The 18,658-nt window shown below is 47.9% G+C and overlaps 1 protein-coding gene across 1 annotated transcript in view; it reads right to left on the reverse strand.

The window, feature by feature from the left end:
- MYO18B (myosin XVIIIB) overlaps positions 1-18,658 on the reverse strand; it is a 246,829-nt gene that overhangs the window by 24,190 nt on the left and 203,981 nt on the right. Inside the window, exons 40-41 of the mRNA XM_034638624.1 lie at positions 8,175-8,216; positions 6,690-6,827 (exon numbers count right to left, since the gene is read on the reverse strand). Coding sequence (XP_034494515.1) covers positions 6,690-6,827; positions 8,175-8,216 — 180 coding nt within the window. The remainder of the gene's footprint in view (positions 1-6,689; positions 6,828-8,174; positions 8,217-18,658) is intronic.

Raw genomic sequence — 18,658 nt, forward strand, 5'->3', positions numbered from 1 at the left:
AGTGGGGAGGGGCGCCTGGGTGGCACAGCGGTTAAGCGTCTGCCTTCGGCTCAGGGCGTGATCCCGGCATTATGGGATCGAGCCCCACGTCAGGCTCCTCTGCTGTGAGCCTGCTTCTTCCTCTCCCACTCCCCCTGTGTGTTCCCTCTCTCGCTGGCTGTCTCTATCTCTGTCAAATAAATAAAATAAAATCTTTAAAAAAAAAAAAAGAAGGAAGTGGGGAGAGGCCCCCCACTTTCACACTGGGCCAGGAAGGGCAGAGGCAGAGAGGCCAGGCACACGGCGGGGGCCGAGGTGCGCGTACCCGTCCCCGGACGGCCCTGATACCACCTGCAGCCAGAGGTTAGGAGAGATTCCTAAGCCAAGTGTGACTGCCACTGCCAAGCCCATAAACTTCTTCTCTGGGGGCCGCGAAGGTAATTTAGTGTCCCCATCTCCAGAAGCTCTTGCATTTATCAGCGGCAGCTGCATGGTTCCTGGACTGTAAATCATAAGGCTTTAGGTGTATTTCTCTTGGGTTGACGGCCCCTTATAAATAATGCAGGGAATGCTTTATTTTTTTTGGCAGAAGACTGCTTTCTCTCTCTCTTCTGTTTTTAAAGTGACCTTCTTTCTCAGTCAAATTCAGAATGTCCAAGAGACTCATTTATTAAGCCCTACGAGGTGCCAGGTAGCACGGGGCTGGGGATATAGGTGTGTCGTCCTCTCCTACTGTCCAATCTGCTAGCAGAAAGGACACAGGGACAATCTGGTAGCATCCAGTCAAGTTTAACGCAAACGCCCTTGGACCCACCAAATCATTTGCCCACATGCGTAAGAGTGCGTGTGTGTGTTTTAAAGGCTTACAGGCTCAGAGCAAATACCTGGAAAACAGCTGAAAGGGAAAGAAGACTTTAATGAAATAAACCGCATGATGTGAAGATCTTTTGCAGGACTTGAAAAAAATGAGACCGACCTAGGCCAGTAAGGAAAGATCGCCACAATATATTGTAGAGGGAAAGAAGCACATAGTAAGAATTTTTGTAGTGTGTAAGGCACATCATGGAGCGTCGTATCATTTACATCTTTTAAAAGCCCACAAATATGTTCTATATTTGTTACAGGTACATACATGTTTAAAAATCCATGGAGAAAGATGTGGAAGGGGGTGCCCTGAACTGAAGGTGGTGGATAACTTTGGGAAGGGAGCTGCGATTGGGGGTGTTGTTAAGAGGATTTTAGCTTTGGGCCACCTGAGTTCTTGATTTTGGCTCAAGTCATGATCTCAGGGTCATGAGATCGAGCCCCATGTCAGGCTCTGTGCTGGGCGTGGAGTCTGCTTTCAATTCTCTCTTCTTCTCTCTCTCTCTGCCCCTCCCCCTCCTCCACCCCTTTCTTGCACACGTGTGTACTCTCTCTCGCTCTCTCCAAAAAAAGAGGATTTTAGCCTTTTCTGTTATATTTTAAGTTCTCGAAGGGAGGAAGAATTCATAGATTACTTGTGCAGTTAGAAAGAGCTGGAAGGCACCTGAGGCCTAAGCCTGGACTTCACTATAAGTTTGGGTAAGATACTTCTCTCCGCAGACCTCTACATTCCCCATCTGCATAAGGAACAAAGTGGGTCAGATAATCCCAGAGGTTCCTTCTAACTCAGAAGTTCTTGACTCTTTACATTGCAAACGTGTTCCAAGGACAGTGCTCAGAAATTTCAGGGCTTACTGCCATGGGATATGACACTCAGTAGGCATTTTTTGGTTCGATGCTGAGTGTTGAATGATAATCCTTATGCAATTTTAATATTAAGAGTGGTTGTTGCCAGTAATTTTTACAGGTGAGTGACCTGCACCACCCTCCCCCTGCTAAATGTCAGAGAACCATGGTAGTGTAGGAAATACAAATACAGGCTTTGGAGGGATTCAAATCTGAATTCGAATCTGAAGACTGGCTCTATTACTTATCTGCTATGGGACGTCAATCAGTTACTGACCCTCTGTGAGTCACAGTCCGGGCTGAGATAGGACCAAGTAGGGTTAATATGTCTGCTCCAGCCTTGATGTTATGGTTAGCTATTCTCAACAATCATTTACTATTTATTTTATTTATTTATTTTTTTGAGAGAGAGAGAGAGGTTGTGCGTGTGTGAGTTGGGGGGGTTGGGGCAGAGGGAGAAGGAGAGAGAGAATCTCAAGCAGGCTCCACACCCAGGAACCCAGTGCAGGGCTTGATCTCATGACCCTGAGATCATGACCTGAGCCAAAATCTAGTTGCATGCTTAACTGACTGAGCCACCTGGGTGCCCCCTCAACATTTATTGAGCACCAACTGTATGCCAGCCCCAGGGATGTAGACCTAAAGAAAATAGACAAGGAATTTATGGTCCCTCCTTGCCTCCTGGCTGCATCACTTGTCCTTGGTGCAGGCACCCCTGCTCTGAGCTGTGCTGGGCCAAGCCCAAGGACTTGGAACGGGAGAAGGAAAGCGGGGCTAGGCTCTGGATAGGGCTGTCTGGGGATGCCAAGGACAGACTCTGCTTGAGGCACGGCTCTAAGAACAGGGTTAGGCCGTCTGTGCTTGAATCAGCTGTGGGCCTCGGATTCCTGTTCCATCACGTGGGACCACGTCTGTCTCCTGGGGTTTCTCTGGGTACCAAGTAGATACCAACGCTAATAAAGCTAATTTTCTTGAGCTCCTTCTAGGTGCCAGGGGCTCTGAATGAAGACACATTTGTGTCATCTCATTAACCTGACATCAACCCAGGTTTATTCACAAAGAAACACAGACGAGAAGTTAAGAAATCTTGCTCCAAATCTCACTGTTGCAAGGGAGCAAATGGAGGGTTGGAATTCACGTGCTGTGAGCTCAGCCCACGTACCCAAATCCCTGCAGCCTCCCGTCTCCCACTCAAAGGGGTGACGAACAACTTAGGACGTAACCGAAGGGCTAAGGATCCTTATCACGCACGCTCCCACAGGCATGCCTCGGAGATTTTCGGGTTCGGTTCCAGACCGCTGCGATAAAGCATCTCAACAAAGCAAGTCAAATTCATTTCTCGGCTTTCCAGTTGCACATTAAAGTTATGTCTGCACTATACTGTATTCTATTAAATGGGCAATAGCATTGTCTCTAAAAAGCATAATTAAGTACATATCTTTCTTAAAAAATACTTTATTGCTAGTAATGCTAACCATTGTCTGAGCTCTCAGCGAGTCAACCTCTTTTTGCCGGTGGAAGGTCTCGCCTCCATGCTGATGGCTGCTGACCGATCAGGGGGTGGTCACTGAAGGATGGGGAGGCTACGTCAGTTTCTTAAAATAAGACAACACGACGTTTGTCACGTCAATGGACTCTCCCTTTCACAAACGACTTCTCTGTAGCAGGCGATGATGGTGTCGGATAGCATTTTCCCCACAGCAGAACTTCTTTCAAGATTGGAGTCTGTCCTCTCGAGCCCTGCTGCTGCTTTATCGACCAAGTGCGTGGGACGTTCTGAATGCTCTGCCGTCGTGTCAACAGTCTTCACAGAGTCCTCACCAGGAGGAAACTTCCATCTCCAGACACCGCCTCCTTTGCTCGTCCACGAGAAGCAATTCCTCATCGGTTCAAGTTTTATCACGAGTTTCTAGCAATTCAGTCCCATCTTCAGGCTCCACGTCTAATTCTAGTTCTCTTGCTGTTCCCACCCCATCTGCAGCTACTTCCTCCACTGAAGTCTTGAACCCTCTCCAAGTCTTCCGTGAAGGTTGGAATCAACCTCTTCCACGCTCTGTTAGCAGTGCTGTTTTGACCTCTCCCGTGAATCAGGAATATTCTTAATGCTATCTAGAATGGTGAACGCTTTCCAGAAGGTTTCCAGTTTACTTTGCCCAGACCCATCAGAGGATGCACTATTTACAGCAGCTCTAGCCTTTCAGATGGATTTCTTAAATAATAAGGCCTGAAAGTTGAAATGACTTCTTGGTTCATGGGCTATGGAATGGATGTTGTGTTCACAGGCATGAAAACAACATTCATCTCCTACATCTCCACTCCGTCCGAGCTTTCGGGTGACCAGGTGCATGGCCAATGAGCAGTGATATTCTGAAAGGCATCTTTCTTTTTCTTGAGCAGCAGGTCTCAACTGTGGGCCTCAGATATTCAGTAAACTGTGTTGTAAACAGATATTTAGTGAACTGTGTCGTAAACAAATTCAGTAAACTGTGCTGTCATCGGGCTTTGTCATTGCGTTTACGGAGCACGGACAGAGTCAATTTAGCGTCATGCTTCGGGGCCCTAGGATTTTCAGAACGGTAAGTGAGCACTGGCTTCCACTCAGAGACACCAGCTGCATTAGCCCCTCACAAGAGAGTCAGCCTGTCCTTTGCAGCCTGGAGGCCAGGCACTGACTTCTCCTCTGCAGCTATGAAAGTTCTCCGATAGCAGGCTCTTACGTCAACACTGAAAATCATTGTTGAGTGCAGCCACCTTCATGGATGAGCTTGGCTGGCTCTTCTGGAGAACTCATTGCCACTTCTGCGTGAGCACCTGCTGCCTCGCCTTGCACTTCTGTGTTATGGGGATGGCTTCTTTCCTTAGACCTTGTGAGCCAACCTCGGCTAGCTTCAGATGTTCCTTCTGCAGCCGCCTCCCCTCTCTCAGCCTTCGCAGAATGGAAGGCAGTTAGGGCCTTGCTCTGGGCTCAGCTCTGGCTTCAGGGACTGTTGTGCCAGGTTTGAGCTTCCATCCAGACCATGCACACTCTCTCCAGATCCACAAGAAGGCTGTTTTCTTTCCTTAGCATTCATGTGTTCGCCAAGTAGCACTTGTCATTTCCTTCGAGATCTCTTCCTTTGTGTCCACCATATGCCTAAGTGTTTGGCACAAGAGGCCCAGGTTTTAGCCCCTTGGAGCTTTTGACGTGCCTTCCTCGCTACGCTGAATCATGCCTAGCTTTTGATTAAAACTGAGAGACGTGTGACTTTTCCATTCCCTTGGACACTTAGAGGCCACTGTAAGGTTATGAATGGGCCTCATTTCAATATTGTTATGTCTCGGGGAACAGGGAGGCTCGAGGAGAGGGAGAGAGATGGGGGAACGGCTGGTCAACGGAGCAATCAGAATACACGCAACATTTACTGATTAAGTTCACCATCTTATATGGACGTGTTACCCGTGGTGCCCCAGAATAATTACGATAGTAATATCAAAGATCACCGATCACCATAACAAATATAATAGAAAGAAGAAAGAATTACCAAAATGCAACACAGAGACACAGAGCAAATGCTGTTGGATAAATGACACCAATCGATCAACTTGCTTGACAAACCTCCAATTGGTAAGATACGTGCTATCTGATGGTGCAAAACTGTGAACACAATACAGCGAGGTATGCCTGTCCAGTTGTTAATTACAAAACTCAGATATTATGTTAATGAGCATTCCCATCCTCCTGTGGCCGCTGCCATTGCTGTTTCTGCTGCCTTCTACCCCGGCTGACGGGGAAAAATAGGGGTATGTATTTATCGGGAGAGAAAAATTCCTCATCCTCTGGGGTTCACAGAAGAGGTGGCTCTTTCTCCAGACAGGCCTTTGTGTTTAATTAAGCGCAGTAATCAGATAATCTTGCTTTAATTAACGCCCCAGATGCATCCCCACCCTTGGAGCCTCTCTTTGATATTTTCGACGTCAAATTTTGCGCCTAAGATTATCTGCAGGCATGCGTCAGACATTTGCCATTTGCTGACTATGCCCAAAAGGTTAGCGTGAACTTCCACCCCCTTCTTTTTGAAGAGACGCACCCCCCCCCTTCAGAGCAAGCACATTTCAAGTCAGGAAGGGGTTGTCTGCGTTTGTTCTTTGAGTCTGGGACTTTTCTATTTTATCACATTGGTTCCTCTGTTATCACAAAAGCAGTGTGCATTTCATCTTAATTACGCATCTGCTTAATCCATAATTTCTGATTTATGGCCATTAGCTCCTAATTACAAGAGGGCCGCCCTTGAAAAGGAAAACCAAATGAGCTGAGAGAAATGAAGCTGGCTGAAAAACAGGAGCGAAGGTGGATTTAAGTCCTAAAGCAAGAGTGGCTCCCAAGGCCTGGTTGTCAGAGGAACCTATTGTTGGCAATCCTACAGATTTGCAAGAGTTTCGTCTCAGGCTGTAACTGAATCCTTCTCCCTCCATAGTGCGGAAAATAGAAAACCTTGACATTCAGAACAAAGCTAAAATCTCTGAGGGAGAAATCATCCAGCCTCACTGTCTCGATACTGATTCTCCATTAAAAAAAAACCCAAAATACAGACATGCTTAAGTGAATATGCTTACCAAAGAAAAATTTAAATCCAGAACTATCTATACATGGAAGACAAGTAGGTCTTGCTTGAGATAGAAGGCAACTATAATAAATCCACAGTTATTTAAAAAATGTTCATCACATGCTATTTAAAAATCATCTGGAAAACCATGCTTTAGGAAGGGCTGTATTAAATCCCTGGAGCAGTAAACAGAATTATGTTTCCTATTGCACGCATGAGGAAATGAAGGCTTGGAGAAGATAACTGACCTGCCTAAAGTCGTTCAGCTAAGAAGTGGCAGGGTCATAGCTCACACTGTCCAAGGCCATGCTTGTCCTGGCCTTGGCTGGAGAAAACGGAAGATGTGAACAACAACCTTCAAAGTATGAGATCCGTCAAGCTATCGGCCATCCAGAGGCAGCAGGGACGTACTCTTACCTGGAGCTGAGGATGTGGCTGCTGCTGGCCGACTGTCGAGAGGGGGTTCTCATGGTATCTGTGGCCAGGGACAGACTACAACTCAGCCAGGACTGCAGACTGCCCTCTGGCTGGGAGCTGAGGACGGAGATGTTATCTCTAGAACCAGAAGACAGGATGCTGTCAGCACAGTGACAACCACAGTAACAGTAATAACTAGATATTCACCCCTAAGCATAAGCCAGGCGTACGCTAAGCATTGTACATGTATAACTTCAGTCAGTGCTCACAGCACCATCCCTGAGAGATGGGGGCCAGTGCTGTCCCCATTATATAGATGAGAGTAATGGGATTTGAGGAGGCCACCTTGGTTCATGCCAAGGTCACCCACTTAGTGATGAAGTTGGGGGCAAACCCTGGTCTCTCTGATTCCAGTGCCCATGCCACTAACCGCTGCTCTTCTTTGGGGAGGTAAATACTCTAATACAGATGTTGAGGCAACCCTGATTTTAGAGTAAAATTTGGCACTGAATTTTATACGCAATGATATGTCCACGGAATATGTCAAGAGTGAAGGTCTTAACCGTCTGCCTGCCTTAACCAGAATGTCTTTGTAGACAAAGACTTTACTTTTATGTCCCCTAATTCTGAAATTAGGCCTTGTGTGGGCCTGTCATAGATGTGAGTACTCAATGATTATTTCATTTTCTGGTTTATATACTCACTCAACTATATCTATTGGTATCTATATTGATATTGATATCTATATCAATATCTGTATCTGTATCTCTATCTATCTATATTTGTGTCTCTCTGTAAATTCATTTGCTTGTTTATAGAATACTCTATGGTGGGCACCATGGGAAGGAGCTATAAACATGAACCCAACATTGACCCTGTCCTCAAGACTCCATAACCACAAAATAAAGGAGAAAAGTATCAATGCCATAGAGAGGGACAGAAAGTAGGAGAACAAGGAAGGAGCATTGATTTGCTTCTTGGAGGCATAAGGGAAGGCATTAAGTAAGGATAGTTGAATCATAACTTGTCTAAAGATTGGGGCTTGATCATATAGGGCCTGGACAAAGGAATTTGAGCGGGACAAAGCAGCATACATGTAAGTATGGAGGTTGGAAAAGGGCAGGGTATGGATGATTTGGAAAGGAGGAGTTCTGGGTAGAGAGGGAAATAATGGTCAGATATGTGTGGGGCTCAAATATCAGTCGAAAAAGTCTATTCTGAGGCAATAGGGAACCACTGAAGGCATTCGAGGGGACGGTGGCATGATAAGTCATGGGCTTCCTTCTGTCTAAAATAAGTTGCTCTGCTCAATGCCATGTCCCCAGTGCCATGTGTTATGACCTTGGAGACCGAGCGATCATGGGCACTGCTAGTATTTCTCCAAGTGGGCGTGGACGTTCCCTCTGCAGACTGGACCCAGAGAGCCAAGGGCTGGTTCTTGGCTTCAATGTCAACCGCTCAGTGTTCTCCTTGGGGTTAACTTACATCTCTTTTCTGCCACTGCTGCAGTCCACTGCTGTCTGGACACTAGAAGGAGACACAAGAAAGAGCCTGTCATCCTTGGGCTGCCAGGGGAAGAACGTGGTCTTTGGTGTCAGACCAACTTGGGTTTGAGTCCCACTTCCAACCCTCGCTGCTGTGTGAGCTCAGGCAATCCCTCGCCTTCTCCGACCCTCCCGTGCTCCTTTGTAAAATGTGGTTACGAATGGGGCTGAGTGGCGGAGCAGATGCTTCCTGGGAAGCGAGATAACCCCTATCAAGATCTCAGCATGGTTCTTGACAAAAAAATAGTGTTGCTTAAAAGGCAACAACCACTATCACTGCTCTTGCTTTAGGACAACTGGTACTGCTATTAGTAACAGCGTCATTACTGTAACGAGCTGTGCGTTTGTTTTACGTTCGTTGTGAGTGTTAGCGAATCAGACAAGAGGGCAGGAGGCCAGCTTTCCAGGGCATTCTGGGAAACTCCGAGACTAATTACCATAGTAGCTATAATGGAGGGAGAATCCCTTCATTCAACAAATATGCTTTCCACGCGATCCCATCTAACCGTCCCTCGTAGGTCCATTTAGTGAACAAGGTAACTGGCACCCTCGTTCGAGGTCACGCAGCATTGAATCCCAGGTTTGTAAGAGCTATCCATCTCATCCTCTTAACCGGAAGGTGGTTGCCCAGTGTGCGGGTGCAGACAGACAAACCATGACCTCAGACGCCTAAGATCTCATTTGAATCCTGGGTTCACAGGCCAGGGCCTCCCAGCTTTATTCTTCATGTGGAATCAAGGGAATTCCTTCCTTAGAAAATGTGGTCGCTTCTTCGAGGGGTGTACCTGAGGATCCTTGGTCCCTACCCTTAAGGGCCGGTCAGTCTCGGGGCTTCTAGTCACACCTGTCTGTCCCCACCAGGACCGCAAGAGCGCCTCATGAATCAAGAACACGTCTTATCCATCCCTTTGGCCCCAGGGCTCAGGCCAGACCAGAAGTTCTCTCTGACAAGGCTTTGTGAATTCAGTGAACTTCAGCCATGGGCCAAATCCAACCTACGAATGTTTTTTATAAATAAACTTTTATTAAAACACAGTCGCACTGACTCATTTCCATTTTGCCCATGATCGCTTTTTTTCTACGGTAGCAGAGCAGTTGCGAGAAAGATCACAGGGCCCCCAAAGCCTAACATACTACCTAGCCTTTCTAAGACAAGTTTGCTGTGACCTCTGCAGTGTCACAAAAGCAGCTTTTGTGAATGACCCTAGGGAAGGAAGAATAGTGAACCCCAGAGATGTCAATGTCCTAATCCTCAATCCCAAGGTCCTTAGGTCCCTGCAGCCGCCTCTGATGATGGGAGTATTGCAAGCCAAGGTGTGTTAGTACCCTCTACCAATAGGAGAAGGGAAGGAAATGCATTCTCCCCTAGAGTCTCCAGAAGGAACACAGCCCTCTGACACCTTGATTAGGCCGGGGAGACCCTCGCTGGGCTTCTAATCGACAGATCTCTAAGAAAATAAAATCTGTGTTGGTTTAAGACACTAAAGTTGTGACAATTTGCTATAGCGCCAATTTTTTAAAAAGCCCCGCCACAGGACAAAAGTGTCTCTGGTGAGTGAGCCTGAATCTTCTTGGAGATCTATGTACAAAGCATTGATGCAGCTTTTAAGAAACTACTGAAAACACCACTTTGTGAACTGAAGCGGTCCATGTGAATAGATCAAACTCTGACCCTCTTAGAGACCTGAGTCTTTCTATGGCCCTGCTGGGCGAGGCTTGCGGACAGAATAAGAGACAGAGGGAAAAGGCAACCAAATCCTAGAGGCCTCGCTGGGTGGCCCTGCCTGCCACCTCCCTGCCAGGGATCTCAGTTTCCCCATCTGTGAACTGCAGGAGTTTGGGTCAGTGAGCTGAGGCCCCATCCAGCTTAGATGCGTGCTGATCATACACACTGGCAAGGGTGTACTTGTCCTTAAAGCGGGAGTCCTGGAGCTTATTTCTGAGAATCTTTTATAGAGACTATAGAACTTCCACTCCTGCTTGTCTGAATACACAAACACTGACTCACATGTTAACCCGATGTTTGAGAGTTCACAGAATCATCTAGACCTCAGGCATGGACACCCCCTCCCTTGAACTATTGCTGCACAGACCCCAGGCTAAGGACACTGGTTCCAGCTGGCCAGAGAAGCTAAGGATGTGGTAGACAAGATCCCTCAGAAGCAGAGGGGTTCCAGGGAATAAGGTTAAATCTTCTAGAATGTTGATGGAAAGAAAAAAAAAATAAAACAAAATCTGAAGACACCTGTGGCCCCCTTGAGTTGTACGTGGTGTGTCATAGTAAAGAGGCTTAGTTATACCCAGGACAAGTTTCCTCATGGCCACTGGCTGGGAGGGTGGGCAAAGGCTAGCTGCAGCAGGGGCGGAATTTGGGGCATGTTGGGGGGCAGTGCTTCAGGTCCATTTCCCACCTCAGGATTCCAGGACTCTGGATTAAAAGAGATTGTGCTCAAGGATCCTAGAGGGCATCCAGGCAGCCTAACATCTCCAGAATCCTAAGGCAACTTGCCTTGAGCTCTGCAGGAGACAAGCTCTCTCTCTGCTGGGCAGCCAGGCGAACTCCCTGACATACTTCATTTGATTGAACAATGATCTTTATGGAGCCCAGCCCAGGAAAGTCTTTATAGGACAAGATCACTAATCAAAGCCCATGCTGGTGTGTTAATTTGTGACCACTAGTCACCCTTGCTGATTCCATGAGTGGGAGCCCCATGGCTGAAGTCAGCATTTAAATTTCAGTCCCTTTCTGAAAGGGTTCTCCCCTCACCCCAGACTAAAGCCTTCACTTGGAGATGTCTTCTCTCGGTTCCTTCCCACCCACTTCCTGCTGTCCACCTTGTATGTGTGCCCCGGAGGCTGACCTCTATGGGCCACATCCATGGGCTCCCTGCCCCGTGGCCTTCCCTCGGGTGTGGCCAGTAGGGAACTTGGATGGCCGGGGGAGGAGCGGTGGAAGGAAGAGAGGAAGCTGGAGTATTTATTCTCTTAGAACTTTCCCTACTGCTTCTCCTGGCATTGGCTCCAGCCCTAAACCAAAAACCAGAGCTCCTCCAGCCCAGCAGCCCTCTCTGTATGCTCCCAGGCACGTCTACGAGCTCCTGGGTGCTCTGTCAGCCCTGATGCTTCCCCACACGGCGCCCATATCTTCGGAAATAGTCCCTTTATTAGTCCCTCTCCGTTGGGATGTGCCTCGGGCTCCTGCCAGACTCTGACTATTCCAATAGCTAATCTCAGCACTGCTTTCTGCCTTCACAGAAAGCACTGGGTTTTCCAAGCCAGTATTTTTTTAATGAGAAATAAGCAGGCAGCAGGCGTGACCCATCACTGCTGTATCAACGATTATACCCTTTATCACCATGTGGGGAAAAAAAAAAGTGGCCTAGAATCTTAAGAAGCTATCTTGTAAGAGCATAAGATTATCAGCAATCCTTACAATTACCTTCCAAGCCCATGACTCTGGAAAAGAACCAGGCATGAGAAATAAAAAGATACTGGTATGGATGCTTATTGAAAATAATCCTACATTTTTATAGACATTTTAATCTGTGCACTGGTTGCTTTCGCCTGTGAACCCATGTCACTGAATTTTCACGGAACGGCTGACATTAAAGTCAAGGTCCGCTGGGCATTCTGCTTGTCAACTTCTGATCAATTACCACCCAGGCCAAGGGTGGTGTCCGGCCTGCGCCCCACACCCCCCGCCATCTTTGAAGGTCTCAACGAAACAACAGTATGTTTAAAATAAAGAGGCTGGTTGAGCAGGGCTTCTGGAAACCACATCACACCTTATGGTCTGAGAAATTGCAGAAGACGCTTAACAGCTTCACCCTGTGGTGGTCTACAGCTTGGGAGTAGGGGGAGGGGAAAGGCTTTCAGGCAGAAGCAGGGATTTTGTTCTGTGGGGTCTGGAGACTCATTGGTAGACATCCCCACCAGAGTGACTTTTTACAAGTCACACATTATTGGTCCTGGTGGATACCAGAGTTTGTACACCATGGTCTGTGGAGGCCTTGTGTTCTGGGAGACCCCACAGGGGCTTCCAAGGGGTCAGGCAGAGAGACCAAACAGGGAGGCTTGACCCTGAACCTTCATCTCTGCACTCCTTCCTAAGCTAGAATTTTCTATAGGAGTTTGTGCTGGTATAAAAAAAAAGGGGGGGGGGTTCCACGTAAGAGGGAATTTAAAATCCACTGGTCATTTAACCCTATGAAGAAATAGTCTCTGGGCTGCGATCTCCATGTTTGCCTACTTTTTACTGTCACCTCCTGTCGTAACATGGACGGTGAAGGGGATGCCTGGGTGGCTCCGTCGGTTAAGCATCTGCCTTTGGCTCAGGTCATGATCCCAGAGTCCTGGGATCAAGCCCCACATTAAGCCCCCTGCTTGGCGGAGAGCCTGCTTCTCTCTCTGTCCCTCACCGCACTCATGCTCTCTCTCTCTCTTTCTCTCTTACTCCCAAATAAATAAATAAATAAAATACTAAAAACAAAACATGGAAGGTGAATTTTGATAATGATGAGGGCGATGATGAGGATTTTAACGCGTTGGCTGGGCCAGCAGAGGCCCAGGGAGGACAGATGACCTGGTCCAGATCTATTCGGTGGTGCAGCCAGGACAGAACCCTGTCTCCTGACCTATCAGTGGTCCTTCTCTCTCCTTTGATGCATGTGGCTCTTAGAGAAATTGTGTCAGGCATTGGTGGACAGGGGCCTGCTGACAGGCAAGGTAATTAATTAGACGTCTTCTGTTGTATTTTTTTTTAACGTGAGTCTTTGTCAGACAATTCCAGTCTAAATGCACACGTTGCCTGGGAAGTAACACAAGAATATACTGGCCCCCTGTCACGGTGACCGACATACATGCAGCAGCATGACAGGCCAGTTACTTGGCGGAGAACGAAGATCTTGACATGAGAAAGGGGAGAGAAGGGGTATGTGGGACATGACAGCAGAGCCTGCTCACTGGAAGTGTGGGAGGTGGGGTCAGCCTGGAGCCCATCCCGGCCCCATCACTCGCTGGGTGAGCCCAAGCCAGCTCCTCGACTTCTCAGACTTCAGTGTCCTTGCCCATAAAATGGGTACCAACTTCAAGAGTTGTGAGCACAACATCTGTTAAACAAGTGGGTTGCATGGCCTGGTACTAAGTCGGTCTTCAGCAGAGTACCTCTCATCCCAATTACCATCATTTCCCATAAGGCAGGAGTAGGTAAACTGGATTGGACCCCTGACTCCCCGTGAACCCCATTATCTGGGTATCCAGGCCTCCCAAGCTAGAAGGACACTTGGAAAGCCAGATGGCTTCTGGGGTGTCATTTAAACGTGTGCTATCCTGCACCAGGGTTCTGTTTTGTCATTTCGAATGGGGCACCGACCTTGTCAGAATAACGGAGAGATGCTTTAAGCTGTCCCCCCAGGTCTAGGGCATGCTTATTACTCAAGTGGGGGGTGGAGCTCAGGGGGTGCAAATTAGAAGGTGAGGGAGTTTTAGGAAAAGGAATGTGAGCAGTTCCAAAGCCTGCCCTCCTATGTAACAGGAAGCTGTACAGTCTGGCCGGGGCCGGGGCCCACTGACAAATAAATCAACTCAGAATGATGCCCTCTGTGGCAGCTGTCACCTGTGGTGACAGCCGCATCTTCCTACTTATCCTACCGCAGCCTAATTTTAGCCCAGTTAAAAGGAAGTATGTTGAGAAACATACAACTTACACGAAACACAGCCACAGAAGACACCTTTCTAGAACATTCGTCTCTGCCCAAGGCCAGCTGGAACTGACAACTCTCAGTTGACCTAAGAGGCAGAGGTCATCCGTCCATCTCTCCATACCTCCCCCCTACCCCAAAACCCCAGGAAGGTGACAGGCCAAGCAGCGGCTGACCCCGGGCCAGGAATAAATGGGGCTGTCAGCTGACGCATCCCTCCCTCCATGAGTAATGAGCACGCTCTGGGCCCCCGGGGGACCAGCTTAAAGCATTTCCCCATGAATCTGCTAAGGTCGACTCCGCCATCTAAGGCACAACAGAGAGCCTGAGTGCAGAATGGCATGCGTTTAAATGCCGCCGCACGGGCCACCTGGCTTTCCGAGCACGTAACCGCGTTTCCAGCCTGGAAGGCCTGTTACGCTCGGATCTAATTCCCAACATGGGGAAATGTGACTTTTCATAATTTGAACGAGTCTCTTAAAGAACCTTACCTCCAGCAGAAGCACCGCATGCACACACACTGTCTCTCTCCCCCCAGGGTGGGTGTGAATCCTAATTGAGAGCTCAGTTTGGAGAGGTGCCGCGCCAAATCCCTCGGGCCCCCATCCAAAACGCGGACGTACCCCAGGTGATGAGTCAATTAAGCAGGAAACCGTCAGGATGGGGACGAGGACAGGCGGGTACTGGGGGCAGGAGCTGGGGCTCTGCTCGGGACGGCGCCTCTGCGGCCGGCAAGGCATGGGTTTCCTTTTGTTGCTGATAATCGTTTTAATTGCAGCGTGACCAGAGAACAAGGTTTGTGCAAGATCAATTCTTTGAAAGGTATCGAGACTTCTTTGTGGGCCATTGTCCCCCTGGTCTCCCCCCTATTCCGGTGCTATGGGTGAAATCTTGGTTCTGCGTCTCTTTCAAATCCAAGTTACAGGGCAGAGAGTCAGGACCAAGTCCTGCTGAGACAGAAGATCATGAAATTGCAGACAGGCATCTGGGGTACAGAGGGGATTCCGGGGGGCCCAGGATCTGGAGCTCAGAAAAGCTGGATGGGTATGCACGAGTGGAAAGAGATAAAGGTATCGCTTATTGAGGTGAGGGGGAGGGCAGGGTCCCTTTACGGCTCGAGAGCACCTCCTGGAAGCTGAGACTGGAGAGATGCCTGTGACCCTCTGTGACCTCACCCACCGGGGTCTGACTTCCCAGGCAAGAAGGTACCCCCTGCTTCTGTCACACCTTCTGACCAGCCTCTACCCACACGTCCAAGCACAGGTCCTCTGCCTTTTCCTTCCTTTGTTACTTCTATAACTTTCGTTTATTTCACTGATAACTTTCATGTATTAGAAAAGCAATCGGAACACCCCCAAAACAAAGACTCCATTGAAAAGTGGGCAGAAGACATGAACAGATATTTCTCCAAAGAAGACACGCAGATGGCCAACAGACACATGAAAAATGTTCCACATCGCTCGGCATCAGGGAAATGCAAAGCAAGACCGCCAGGAGCTATCGCCACACCGGTCACAGTGGCTAAAACCAAAAGCACAAGAAACGAGTGTTGGCGAAGATGTGGAGAAAAAGGAAGCCTCACGCACTGTCAGTGCAGCCACCGTGGGAAACGGTATGGAGTGTTCTCAAAAAATTAAGAATAGAACTACCCTATGATCCAGTAATCTCTCTACTGGGTATTTACCCAAAGAATATGAAAACACTAATTCGAAGGGATACACGCACCCCTATGTGTACGGCGGCATTATCTACAATTGCCAAATTTTCGAAGTAACCCCAAGTGTCCATCAATATAGCCCAGTTAATATATATTATATATAGGATATGTAGTATAGAAATGTGGTATATATATGTGGATATTTTGTGTGTGTATATATATATATATATATATATATATATATATGATGGACTATTACTCAGCCATCAAAAAGAATGAAATCTTGCCATCTGTATGACATGGATGGAGCTAGAGAGTATTACGCTAAGTGAACTAAGTCAGTCAGAGAAAGACAAACACCATGTGATCTCACTCATATGTGAAATTGAATAATCAAAACAAATGAGCAAAGGGAAAAAAGAAGAGAGAGAGGCGAACCAAGAAACAGACGCTTAACTCGAGAGAACAAACCGATGGCTACCAGAGGGGAGGTGGGTGGGGGGATGGGTGAAATAGGGATTACGATACACTTATCATGACGGGCACTGAAGAATGTATAGAATTGTTGAATCACTGTACTGTACGCCAGAAACTAGTATAACACTGTATGTTAATGATACTGGAATTAAAATAAGAACTTGGGGAGAAAAAAGAAAAGAAAAGCTGCACACCTGGGTAGCTCAGTTGGTTAAGCATCTGACTCTTGGTTTCAGCTCAGGTCATGATATCAGGGTCCTGGGATTGAACCCTGCATCAGGCTCCATGCTGAGCATGGAGCCTGCTTAAGTTGCTCTCTCTCCTGCTCCCTCTGCCCCTCCCCCCTCAGCTTGCGCTGTTTCTCTAAAAAAAAAAAAGGAAAAGAAAAAAGAAAAAGGAAAAGAAAAAAAAAAGAAAAGCAATCTCTGGCTATGCAAATAAAAATGGTTGCGAAGTTTTGCTCATTGGTAAAAAAAAAACCTAGTATATACAACCATTCATTCTTTATTCTAATGTCTTTATTCATGGAAGAGCCAGCCCCAGCATCAAGTGGGTAATAGAGACAACAGGGTTTATAATTACAGACGTGAGTTCCGTCAGGACACTAATAAGACTGCAGAGAGGGCGGTGCATGGGACGTTCTAAATGTAATCATGAGCCACGAAGCAGGTACAACTCCAGCATTTTCCATTTCGCCAAAATTTGGCGGCTGTGCGAATTAACAGGGCTTGGTGGCGATACTTGGAATTGTGCGTGGAAGCTATTTTTGCACAAACTGAGATTTCTTAGATGAAGCCCTTTATTTGGAGGCAAGGACATGGAGAGCCCACGGGGTCTCTCTCTGGCTGACACTGAGCACGAACAGTGGGAAAGTTTGAGGTCATACATCTCTGAGCAGCTTATGAGCAGCCGAGAACTGCATCAAGGAAAGGATGTGCTCACATTCTAAAATCAAGTGTATTTAAAGTCCGTAACTTAAGGGCACCTGGGTGGTTCAGTCGGTTAAGCGACGGACTCTGGTTTCAGCTCGGGGTCACAAGATCAAGGCCCTCATTGGGCTCAACCCTTAGCGCAGAGTCCGCTAAAAGAGTCTCTCCCTCTCCCCCTGCCCGTTCACCCTGCTCTCTCTATATATAAAATAAATAAATAATCTTTAAAAATATTAAAAAAATAAAGTCCGTAACTTATATGAGAGAAATCTAAAGAGAACCCTGGTATAGCTAGGACTGTGCATGTATGCTCATTGCAGAAATTTTAGAATATACAGATAAGCTTGAAGAAAACAAAAATTTAGGTCAGCAGTAATGCCTTCCATCAGCATTAGAAGGTTGGTGTGTTTCCCTTCTGGGTTTTTTTTTCCTTGACCAGGTATGGTCAGCTCTACCCATTCTTCCCACAGGCTAAACCACAGCTGACTTGCATCACTATTTCCTTCACCACCCATCTCCCACCCATGCCTCCTGTAGGTCAGCAGCTGGCCCCTGGCTTCACCCTATAAAGGAGGTGTGACAGGCAAAGGTCTAGGGTAGGACACTCAGCAGCCCTGGGTTCTCACCCGGTGCACGATGCTAATGTGCTGTGTGACCTTGCGCCTCTCTCAGGGTCCTCGTGGAAGTGGAGAGGGTTGCACTCATGGTCTGATATTGGATTGTTCCGGCTGCAACACGAATTATCCCGTGCAGAGACAAAGACCAAGAGGGAGTGATGGCCGATGCAGCCCATGCTGGTGTGTGTAGGGAGGGGGCCGCATCGGAAGGCTAGGTTAAGGCACCCTGTTTCTTACCAAAGCAATGCAAAGAAAATGCCTCTCCCTGCTGCCCAGGCTTTGTGGCACAGGCTGGGATGGGGGCAGAGGAACTGCAGCCAGACAGGCAGCTGTGGTTTCCAGAGAAGTAACATGCCAAGGTTACAAAGGCAGCTCTTGGGAACAGGATGCTATAGGCCATCTGGAGGGGCCAGACAGCCCGGGCCCATGTGCCCACCTGGGACACCTCGAATTCCCTCCAGGTGAGCCCACCGATGGCCTGTGGCAGCTTGAGACTTGAGTGGAGATGGTAGGAAGCAACCTGTCTCCTGAGAAAGGAGAGAAGCCCTGACATTGAATTTGAGCGGTCTGGCCCATCACCAGCTGTCTAATCTTGCATCTCTGAATCAGCTGTTGCCTCTGAGAAGAGACGGCCGTTATGCGCACAAACACGGCTTACACCCGACAGCCCGTGTGCACTCCTGGCGCTGTTCTGAGTGGTGTCCATCTGGTACCTCATTTGACTCTCACCAACACCCCTACGAGGTAGGCAGTGGGTGGGTACATGAAAGGTCGATCTGCATATCCAAAGTAGTCAAAACAGAGCAGTTTGATGGGGTTGGTCCAAAGTATTATGTCCACTTTGCATGTAAGGGAATTGGGTCCAGACTGGACATGAAACTAGCCCATAAACACAGTCTGCAGCCCACTTTGCAAGCACTCCCCCGATTGCCTCTCCGAAGGCTTGGAGAGCTAGGCTAGGTGCTTTTAGGAGATGCTAAAGGAGATGCTAACCCCAGAGGGGAAGCTAACATCCTGTCCCTCCTCACACAAGCCAGCCAGGTCTC

This window comes from Ailuropoda melanoleuca, chromosome 12 (assembly GCF_002007445.2).
Source record: "Ailuropoda melanoleuca isolate Jingjing chromosome 12, ASM200744v2, whole genome shotgun sequence".
NCBI lineage: Eukaryota > Metazoa > Chordata > Mammalia > Carnivora > Ursidae > Ailuropoda > Ailuropoda melanoleuca.